This window comes from Carettochelys insculpta, chromosome 1, assembly GCF_033958435.1.
Source record: "Carettochelys insculpta isolate YL-2023 chromosome 1, ASM3395843v1, whole genome shotgun sequence".
NCBI classification, from domain to species: Eukaryota; Metazoa; Chordata; order Testudines; family Carettochelyidae; genus Carettochelys; species Carettochelys insculpta.
Genome location: NC_134137.1, coordinates 230,873,200 through 230,884,297, shown reverse-complemented (window position 1 = coordinate 230,884,297; position 11,098 = coordinate 230,873,200). Strand labels below are relative to the sequence as shown.

The 11,098-nt window shown below is 52.8% G+C and overlaps 1 protein-coding gene across 1 annotated transcript; it reads right to left on the bottom strand.

The window, feature by feature from the left end:
• Positions 1-890: 890 nt before the first annotated feature.
• On the bottom strand, positions 891-10,066 carry SCNN1A (sodium channel epithelial 1 subunit alpha). Its single transcript, XM_074983596.1, has 13 exons — positions 9,781-10,066; positions 8,836-9,233; positions 8,329-8,584; positions 7,286-7,473; positions 6,276-6,376; positions 5,660-5,823; positions 4,938-5,036; positions 4,658-4,775; positions 4,297-4,375; positions 3,775-3,832; positions 3,581-3,636; positions 1,882-1,957; positions 891-1,661 (listed from the first exon to the last, which is right to left on the bottom strand). The coding sequence occupies exons 2-13, from the start codon at positions 9,222-9,224 to the stop codon at positions 1,335-1,337; spliced, it is 1,911 nt and encodes a 636-aa protein (XP_074839697.1). The 5' UTR covers positions 9,225-9,233; positions 9,781-10,066; the 3' UTR covers positions 891-1,334.
• Positions 10,067-11,098: the final 1,032 nt, after the last annotated feature.

The following is an 11,098-nucleotide window of genomic DNA, read 5'->3' as shown; positions in this document are numbered from 1 at the left end:
AGCAGGGTGGCAGGAGGGATCAGGCTGTTAAACCAACTGAATTTAGTTCCTTTGTTTCAGGAGTGGGAGAGCAGGGAGACCCTCACTTGCCCTGACTCCTGAGCGGCAACACTCCTCTGGTGGGCATGGCTCAGCTCACCCCTGCCAGCAAACACCTCCATGCCAGCCTTCCTTCTGTTGGGCATCCATGGTCACCCAGCATAGGCTCCCCAGCCAGAGCTACAGATAGGTTAGCCCCAGGGCTGGTTTGTGGCTGAGGTGGGTTAATCCTGGGGATAGGGGGGCAGATTTAAAGTTGAGAAGGGTTTAGCCTGGGGATGGGGGGGCACGATTGCGGGATGGGGGTAAAGCTTTGGGATAGGGGGACAGATCTGTGGGTGAGGCGGGTAACGCCAGGAGATGGGGGGCAGCTTTAGGGGCTCAGGTGGGGTAGAGCCTGAGAACTGGGGGTGGGGGCACAGAGAGTTGATGCAAACATTGCTCCTTCCTCCTTAACAGCCTATTCCCAGGTGCAGAGTTTTCCTTGTCCTCATTTGCTCTCCAATCCAGGGGTGAAAGTAATTAAAACTTTCTAACTGGTACAAATAATTGTGTGTGCGCTGTTCTGAACATAGGGGTTACAAAAAGTACTGTTTGACGGTACTTATTAAGGACTGTCTCATATTCACACACATTGCAGCTACTGAATTACTGAGTTTTTTACCAAATTGGAAAAGAAGGGCTCTTCTTGCTATTTTGGTTGTAGACCCCTGATCTAGTGTCTGGCCAGAGAATTTGTCCTGCAGAGGGTGAGGTATTTGTGCATGGTAGTACCCTATATACAGCCCAGCCTGGCCTGCTGTCAGGAACACACACAGAAGAACCTTGTTTTTCCTGGTCACACCCCAAGCCCTTTTTAATTAGCTTTTATTCTCAAACCGTTAGACTGGCCAAGTTACTGGGTGCAGAGAAGTGGAATGAAGTTTAGTCAATATCACCCACGTATGCTGTCTCTTCCTCTCGCTGCTGATTCCACAGCAAACACAGACAAGGGCACTGACATCTGTATCATGGGAGATGACCGCAGGGTTCACCAACAGTAGAAAACATAAACTAACACCACCATCTCTCCCCCATAATACAGCAGTCAGCTGCCTCTTGCCTGAGTCCCGCGATCCAGGTGATGGAAGATGTGCACTAGCATGATGGAAATGCGGCTGAGCTGCAAGTGCTGTAGCACCAAACAGGAAATCAGTCCCTGCTCCAACCTGTTGCACGTCTTCAGACCCCAGGAGATGGTGTGTGGTGTGGGACATGAAACTCCTAGACCTCAGTGCGGTGCCTCACCACAGTCCTCACTCCAGTCCAATCTCCACACCCCTGTCCTGTCCACACAGTTCCAGGCTGCTGTAGGAGGGCAGTGTGGTTACTACAGCCTCGACAGTGAAGCGGTGGGGAGCACCGGGACTAGAGGCCTCAGGCTGGAAGGCAGTGTTGTCATGAGCACCTGGAGGTGCCTCCACAGGGGCCGGTAGCTGACGAGAGCGGAGCTGCTGGAAGGCCACGATAAAGGTGATGGCAACGAAATCCAGAATCAGCTCAGCAAGCTCCACCACAGAAAGAACAGAGGAACCAAACCAGAGACTCCATTGATTGCCCAACTGGGAAAGCAGTGTCACCACCTGTGAGAGAGAGAGATCGTGGGAGAGTGAAACTGTGTCTGCGAGAGGACACTCCTATTCCCTCTTGCTGTCAGGATTGCCCACTGAAAGCACCCACAGCTGGGGCATCAGTCACATCTCCTGCCCTGCCACGGGAGGAGAAATGCAGCACTCAGGGAAGCTTTTGGCTGGCAGAGGAGCATGACCGGGGGGAGGGGTAGCTGGAGGATGAGATTTATACCGAGAGGGCCGGAGACTCCCCGTTGGTTTTATACTTCCATTCGTCAAAAAATATGTTCACTTTGGCCACTCCATTCCTGTTAATAAGAGAAAGACATGAGCGACTCTAAATCCACAACCCCTGTACTGCCACATAAGACACCTCATCCTGCACCCTCACCAAACACGTAATGCTTGAAGCCTGCAGTTCCTCCACCCGGCAGCCCACTTAAATCCAGTCCAGCGCTCAAACCTGCAGCCTTCCCCACACCCAGGGCAGCGTTCCTCGGAGATGCTGGTGTGGTATCCCAGATTTAAGATCCCCCAAATTGACCATACACACAACCTCCCACCTAACCCATAAGCCTTCATCACTCCCATACGCTTCAGCATGGGGCATGTGCAGGAGTTTAAACTTGACCCCTTTGGTCAGGGCACAGAAGCTGGCTCTCCCCACCTCCAGCACCAAGTGTAGCTTGTTGCCCCCGCAGCCCTGTCTGAGGAGGAGCTCGCTGCCTTCCCTCTCCACCTAGCAGCTGGGAGGTGCTTCCTATTCTTCTCCCTACCCAGCTCCCGGGGAGAGAGGACTACCCCAGCTCCAGGGCTGCAGCCCTCTCCCTGCCACTGCCCGGGAACTTGGACAGTCCATCTTCTCCACTGCAGCCCAAGGGCTGGGGGAGTACTGTGTCCCTTGCTGATTAATAGGGAGGCCTATGCCCCTGCTTGCCCCATCTTTACTCACAGCCCCAGCTCAGTGCAACAAACCCAAACTTACTACTGAACCAAACTCACGTCCAAGCTCCCAAGCTTATAGAATACCTCCACACTGGGAGTTTGATTCCCTAAGTTCACAATCCGTGCCGGAGACCTCAGCTCCAGCATTACATCAGCGTAGGGTGACCATATCTCCCGGTCCCAAATACGGGACCGGGAGATATGGGGGGGAGGGGCAGCTCCTCCTGGCTGCACCAAGTCCCAGAGAAGCAGCAGCCACGGGCGTTCCCAGCCCTGGAGCCCCAAGGGAATGGCAGCCGCAGGGGCTCCCGCCCCCGCCCCCAGGCCCCAAGGGCCTAAATATGGGACAATTTGTACCTTTTAAAAAATAATTTGGGACACCTTTTTGGCATCCCAAATGCGGGACTGTCCGCCCAGTACGGGACAGATGGTCACCCTACATCAGCCCCTTGTTGGGGACCCTCAAATACTATTTGCTTCATATAACTGAATACTTTGTATGGGAAACCAAACTCTCACCATTTAGTCAGTCATTCTGCCACTTTATAGACCTGGACCCCTAAACTGCTCCCCAGATCTCAACTTCTCATTGGATCAGATCCATTGGTCTGGTCCCAGACCCCTGACAACACTCCTGCCCCATTACTAGGCCACATTTTGGGCCTGCTCCTAGGGGTTCCTGAAGCCTTTTGTCTTCCCTCTCACTAGGTCTAGCCCTGGGCCCCTAAACATGTTCCCCTATCTCCATGGCCAGGTAAGTCCCGCATCTCCCCATCATTCTGTCTATCTGGTCCTGCACTCCTAGTCCCCTGCTTCTCTCCCCATCACAGGTTTGATCTCTGTGCCTGGCCCCAGGCCCTTAACTGCCCCCACTCTCCATTTCTACCCCTCTTTGGTTCGTCTGAGACCAGGGCACAAACCACTGACCCAGAAGCAGATCACTGGGTCCCCTCTCTGACCCTGAGCCCCAGTTCAGGAGCTCTCACCTCTTGGATGTGATATTGTACTCGTTCTGTCGGGTCAGCATGTGGAACACCCAGTCCTGAAAGGCGAACACAAAAAGCAACATAGCTGTACACCACTCTGCGATCCTAGCCTCCCCTTGTTGGGACTTAGTATATGGTGGGATGGGTCTGTCTCCTGGATCTCGTGGGATTACCACAGGAAACCATATACATACCTCAGAGACAGTGGAAGGCCAGTCGGAGTATCCAGCTGACAGCTGATAGTTGGTAACCCTAGAAAAAGACAGACATATTCTTAACCAGAAAGGCTATGGGATCCACAAGGTCCAATCTCAGCACAGCAACCTTGGCACTGGGAACTTTCCCCATATCTAGCACATCTGCCCTACTCCTTACATGGCTGCTGCCTGGAAGTAGCCAAACTGCAGAATCCAGGAGGCGCCCCCCAGACAGCATTTCTGCTTACAACCAGCGTTGCTTCCAGCTGGGAGAGAGGAGGGGGACGTATCCATCTAGATGATAGTTGCTCAAACACTATTTGCCACATACAATTGAATACTCTGTTTGGCAGATCAAAGTCTCAGCCTTTAGCCAGCTCTAGGAATGAGACACTCATAGGCACATAGTGACCTGGAAGTGACCTAGTGGGCCATCAAGTCCAGACCCCTGGTATCTGAGAAAACTATGCTACATAATGGTGCTCATAACACTCTAGTTTTTATCCTGCTGAGACTTACTCGCACGGTTTCCGACATTTGCTGAAACAGCCCAGAACGTTGGTTTTGAATTCCACCTGGAGCTTGTAGTAACAGTGGCCTGAACAGGGGGGAGAGAGATCCACAGTGAGCTCATCCTATCAGTACAGGGAGGAGAATCTCTCGGGTACGTATGTGGGAGCTGCATGCCCAGAACAAGACAGTGCCCTCGGAGGGGCTGAGGCCTCCAGAGAAGGAATCCTCTGGAGGACTTAAGCAGGAGGCTTGGGGAGCTGACAGCAGGGGATGCTGGGAGTGTTTCAGTTTCTAGGGGTTGAAATGGGTAGGTTCAGAAGGGCTTGGGGGTTCAGTACATAATTCCTTCCGCCCTGTCAGCACTTACCCCATGCTATGTGCTTAGTATAGTCACAGTACTCCGCTCCAGGGGGTAAAGGGTAGAAGTAATATGCACAGCCACAGCGCTTCACCATATTGATTTGAAAACAGGAACGAATGCAGACCTGCAAGGATGAGAGGAGACGAGAGGAGAGCTCAGCAAGGGATTCCACCCACCTCAGCATAATCAGGCCCAGCAGAGATCCACTCACAGCTGGAAGTGGCTGAGATTATATCTCACGGAGGGCAGGGACAGGACTGGGATAGTACTAGTGGTGATGGATTACCTGCTCCGTGTAACGGGATGAGTACAGGTTCGGCACTGGCACATCACTGCCATCTTCGGTGCAGTCACTGTAGCTACCCCCAAGGAGCACTGTCATCTCCTGGCAAAGAAGAGCAGCTTGTCAGTCATAGAGTCATAGAACTGAAGGCCAGACAGGACCACCAGATCATCATCCGACTGACCGCAGATCACAGGCCACTAAACACCACCTGGCACCCCCACACTGAACCCAACAACTGCAACTGGGACATCACAACTCTTAGAAGACTGAGCGATTATGTGCCTCATGCCTAGGTAGCAGGGACCAAGATGTCCCAATGTCTGAAGCCCCTACAGCTGCAGGAACCAATGAAGTGACACACACTCACAGCCGTGGTGCCTCCTCTTCCTGCTTGCCACCTTCTAGTACCATCCACCCCCAAAAAGCAACAGATACAATGGTAACCTCCCACTCCTCACTCCTGTCTCATGCCCCAGCTCCTGCCTGCTCTCCACCTCTACCAGCCCTTCCCTGACTAGTAAGGGCTCCCAAGGTAATGTCCTTCCCCTCAGTCCAACCCACTGTTGCTCCCCTCCACAGCTGATGTTCCTGTTCTCTACACGTAATTCCACGGCAACCCCTCCGCTCCTCTCCTGACCCATCTCACCCTGACACTCGGCTGCCCACAGGTGCTCAGTGAAGCCCATGCCGCCTCCCCGCTTGATCGACTCTCTCCCCCTCACCTTTTTCATGCTGATGGAGGTCTCTATACCCGGACGTACGTTGAAACCCCCATCGTCCATGAAGGCTGGTTCGTTCTGCTCATGGACCATCACTCGGGCTCCTGTCACTGTGGACAGCAGTGGGATATAGTCGTGCTGCTCTGTGCGCACTAGCAGAGAGAGGCCTGTAGAGGTTTCAGATAGTGAGTGGGGGATCAGGGCCAGTCACTGGGGTGGGGGAGACAGATCACAACTGGGCTAGTGCGGGGAGAGGCAGAGAGCAGGGCGGGTCACAGCTGGGCCAGAAAAGGGGATCATGGCTGGGCCTGAATTGAGCACGGAGTAAAGGGGCCAGGCCTTGGGGGAGGCAGAGTGCTGGGAATCAGGGCTGGAATCTCTGGAGGCTGCAGAGACATGGGATTGCAAAATCAGGCCTGGAGAAAGCAGACTTTGGGGAGGCATGAGCTTTCGTCAATCCAGACTCACATGGACCAGAGTGGGGGATGCAACCCGCCATCACAAAGGGGAAAAAGCAGAGTAGGATCTTGGTGCTCACAGTTCTGTCCCACTTCCCAGACCCTCCTATTTTAGATATACAGCTGAATGCGTTCTCCCCACCTGCCACAGGGACTCTCACCGTTATTGATCCCAGGCAGTGATGATGTCCATATGCTGTTATTGCCATCATTGAATGTGTAGCAGTTCCCATATATAGGGTGATGGAAATGGGTGTAATTCCTGGAAGAGAAATGAAAAAAATTCAGATTTATGGTGTCCAGGCATGTGGGGCAAAAATTCCTTGAGATGATCAGGGACAGGTATTCTAAAAGGAACCATTCTTTTCACCACTCCATAGAGACGAACAGAAAGCAAAAAAGAAGAAAAGTGTTTGCAGTGTAAACAAGCCCTGAGACTTGGGTCAGAGCAAGGTTATTTGGCATGGTACTGAAACGACTCTTGGAACTAAAGGGCTCTTTGCATGTTAACTGAGAAGGAGCAGAACTGACGTTTGCAGCAGTGGGATACAGGTTTATAAAAACCCCATAATGTAGGCCTGGCTTTAAATTTTCCTGCCTCATCTCCAACCTCTCGGATAAGATATTAATTTAATTGTCTCTTTGGAATCATTTGAATGTAAACTAGAACACCAAGAACTTGCTTTTGTCTTATTATTCTTTCTTCAGCAGCTGCCCCTTTTTCCCCTTCCTGCAAGGGTATGTGTCTGTGGGCTTGTTTACACCCAAATATTGCACCACTCTCAACTGTACCAGTACAGTTAAAGCAGTACAGTCCTGCAGTGGGGACCCAGGTATGCCCATATAAAGATATATAAATGGGCCCACTCTGTTGCATGTACCCATATAACTATTTCAATTACTATTTCAGAAATGAAGGGAAAAGAGCACAGGAATGATCCCATAGCACTAAGGGGGTCAGTGAACCTGAGGAGGCAGGACCCCAAGGGTAGGATCCAGAGCCCATCACTTGAGATTATGGGATCCAGGAGCCCCAGAAATTGAACAAGGGAGAATACCCCAGTTTCAGGCTCAGACAGTGGGCCTAGCAGTGTTCTCCAGTGGTATTTTCCTGTTTTTAGTTTTGTGCCCAGCAAGAAATAGGGAGGTTATTAGCTCCCTCAGCACTCACGCCTTATCACAGGTAACTTCATTGAAGCGGCAAGCATAGATGAAATTCTCAAAATTGGATTCGTCCAGGGCCTTTGTGTTAGGTATCCGTGCCAAGATGTTAATGTAGTGGAAGCTGTACCATTCACGCACAGCATCCACACCTGATGAATACGTCTGGTGGAAACAATCCTCATTGGTCTCGTTGCACTGCAAGAGAAACATCAGCTATCTGAAGGAATCCAGGAGAGAAGGGATGCGGGGGTATACTGCCCTCCTGATCATACCCAGGAAACAAATTCAGATTCGACTTGACAAGTGCAGCTAACAGACACAAGGGGAACACCTCCTCCCCAGCCTGTGATCTGCAACAGGAGGGCAACTTACAGTACAAACTAAGGAGGCAGCAAATCCCAGTGACATTATTGCAGTGGGCTGTGCAGCAAAGGAGACTGTGGAGTATACACAGGAACTTTCAATTCTGGCAGAGGCAGCTCCTCTCTGGGGCTGTATTTCGACTCTGGTCTAAACTTAACATTTAGATCAAACTAGTGACATCACTCAGAGATGGGAAAAATTCAAACCCAGAGTGCTGTGGTTAAACTGACTTAGCTCCAGTGTGCACATGGCTACTTCGAGACAAATTCTTCAACAGATGTAGCTGCTACCACTCAGGAAGGGCAACTACCTACAGTGACAGGAAAACTCCTTCTATCGATGTAGGAAGCTTGTATACTACGCTGCTACAGCAGCGTAGCTGCACTTATGCTATCGTAGCACCTGCTGTGTAGACATGCACTTGCCTAGGTTGCTCCTGCTGGAACTCCACTTAGTTGACTGACTGTGGAGTACACAATACAGGATGGATGGAGAAGGGTGACAATTCTTCCCTAGATCTCTCAAGAGGAGGCTGGGCCTTAAAAGCCTTTTTTTCACTTACATCTTTCATTAGCAGCAGCAACAACTTTTGTCAGACAGTGGTGAGTGGAGACTAGAAGGTTTAATGAAAGAATAGGAGCTAGGCAGAGTCTACAGGATACTGGAGCGAGAGGTATCTGTTCTCACCAGGATGAAGCCAATTTTCCAGTCACTTTTGTCCACGGGAGGACTATTCCCCTTCAGGCTGGCTGGCTCATCACGCTTGTGTCTCCTCAGTGGGTGGCGCTGGACATGGTGCGACAGGCTCCTTTGGCTACGTTTCCAGGTGGACTGAGCTGCCCGATTGCTTTGTACCCGAGACATGCTGTAGTTATACAGGTCCATTAGTGTCTGATGGGTGATACGATCCAGTTCATCCAGTTCCTTCTGGACAGCACTGTATCTGTGAGATGGGGAGAGTGGACACCAGTGTTAGGGCTTGTCTATATTGAGAATTATCCCACCACAGCTATACTTACACCATAATATCATATTTTGCTGTAGCTATACAGGTATATGTCCCCATGTGGACACCATTCTGAAAAACAGTGACTTTCTTCAGGTATAATTACTCTGTTTCCAAATGGTATAGCTATGTGGGGACATCTAAATACCAAATATTTATCCCTGAGGCCCTTGGAGTTTGTCTCATACCTGTAGGGGTTGAGAGTGCACAATGTGACAGCAGGGAAGGTCAGTCTGTCGGAGTTGAGGTTAAGGTTCAGATTGACAGGGAAGCTGAAGTATTGCCTGTAAAGGATCCCAAATTGCCAGTACATTAGGCCAAAAGTGAGGAAGAAGAGCACAGACCAGAAGGCTGTCTTCATTTTGTTCCTTTTGGAGCAGACTAAGCGGATAGCGCCATGGATGGTTGTGTTGTTACAGAAGAACTGAAAGAGTTCATGGTATGACTTGTAGAATTCAATGAGGCCCTCTTGTTCCTTCTCCAGCTTCTCTGCCACTTCCTCCACCTTCTGCTTTTTCTCTGCTTCCTGCTTACACCTCCTCAGCCTCTCCCCCACTGCCACCTTCTCTGCCTTCATGGTTACAACCTAGGACACAATCAGCTTGGAATCAGACAGCATAAAAACCATTTATGTCTACCACAACCCACCTCCCTCAGGTAGCCTCTGCCTGCTAGGACCCTTCATCTGCTCCTCCTCCACACTCTAGCCCTTACACACACGTCCACCTCTTTCCTGCTCCATGCATGAGTCTTCACATGCGTTCACCTTCCTGCCTTAGACCCCGGCTCCCCAGCAGACACCTGTGTTCCTCCCCTTCACCCTGGCTCCTCAACACACACACACCTCGCCAGTTCCCCAATCACTGCACACCCACCAGCTGTCCTCCCCCACAATCCAGCCTCTCTACGTGCCTCATTCCCTATATCCCACCCCTTACACACACACCCCCTCAGCACTCCTACACATGCCCCTACCTCCCCATATCCCAGTCCCTGCATACAGGCACCTGATCCTCCCTCCCAGCCCCTCCCCCTCCTGTACCCCAGCATCCACTCCGGGAAACCCCAGGCTCTGCTGGAGAAGTTGGTGTTTAAAAGCAAGAGCCGAGGCAAGGGAGCAGAAATACACTAACTTGATGCACGTTGGCCTACGCTGCCGTCTCCTCTGAGCTCTCTGGAGCCGGCTCTCCTGGGCAAGGAGGGCTCCCTTTGGTGCTGTCGACCTGCAGCAGTTTCTCTCTGACTTCCAGGCGAGATCTGGTCTCAGACTCCTGGCTCTGCCTCCTGGCAGCTGCTTGGCCTCCTTGGTGGTTAGGATTAGACTGGTTTCTTTCCAGCTCAGTCTAGCAACCTGTCCTGCTCCTGCAGCTTCCAGCAGCTCCCCGCCCCCGCAGCTCGGGGTGGGGGGGGGAAAGAAAAGCCTCGTTAACATCTCAAATCTCTTGGTTCCTAGAGAAGAAGGACAAGGGCGGGCCGGGGCGGGGCAGTGAGAGGGAACGGGCAAGGGGGTGGCCAATGGACTCTAGCAAAGGCCGGGTCTGGCTCGTGTTTGAGAGCTGCTGCTCTGCAGGACAGGAGGTGGCTGGGGCTGGAGGACGCACGTGCGCAGCCCTCGGGGCCTCTCTGTGCCGAACCGCCCGGGCGGGGCCGTGTGACATAGCTGAGCCTTCCCAGGCAAGGACACACGCACACCCCACCCCGGCGGCCGCCTCCCCGGGCTGCAGCAAACCGGTACTGACCCCCACGAGCCAGCTGGCGGCCTGGCGTGCACTTCCCGCGCGCTCCCTGCAGAGGCGGGAGGGGTAAGCGGCGCTGGCGGCGCCCGGGTAGGGCTGCCTTACAATACCACCCCCCCCGCCCCGCCGGGAACACAGTGTCCCAGCGGCGGCAGGAGGAGGGCAGGGCAGGAGAGGACAGAACAGAACAGAACAAGCTGGCGGCACAGCGGTGTCTCACGGACGCGCTGCAGCAGCGCCCTGAGCTGGGCACTCGCGCCTCGACCCCACCAAGCTGGGTTCAGGCCTTGCTCGGGACAGGTACTGCGCTGGTCTCCTCAGTTCCCAGGCCCTTCCTGGGGCTGAGCGCCTCGGCTGGGCCCGGGGAGCTCTCGGCCTCTTCAGTGCTGCTCAGCCCCAAGAGACGCTTACCTGAGGGAGCCAGTGGCACGCAGGACCTGAAAGCCCCGGGAACCCAGCATTGCCTGTCATGCATCGCTAGTGTCAGGAGGGCCCAGTGGTCTAAGGCACCAGACTCACCTCTCACCTGGCTGTTCTGGGCCCCAAAGGGAGGTGTGTGTTCAAATCCCACTCCTGACATGAACACCAACTCTGGCCTGGGAGGCAGCAGTATGCTAATAGCTGAGCTGGGAGTGTGGTGCTAGGTACTGTACAACTGTTCAAGAGTAACAGGAAGGGAGCATTGTTAGTCTGTATTGTAACCAACCAAGCCAGC

Excerpts from the sequence above, each read along its gene's own strand:
- SCNN1A (XM_074983596.1), bottom strand. The coding sequence starts at position 9,224 with ATGAAGGCAGAGAAGGTGGCAGTGGGGGAGAGGCTGAGGAGGTGTAAG. Across the intron at positions 7,474-8,328 it reads GGAAAATTGGCTTCATCCTG|TGCAACGAGACCAATGAGGA; the intron begins GTGAGAACAGAT and ends TTTCTCTTGCAG. Across the intron at positions 6,377-7,285 it reads GAAGTTACCTGTGATAAGGC|GAATTACACCCATTTCCATC; the intron begins GTGAGTGCTGAG and ends TTTCTCTTCCAG.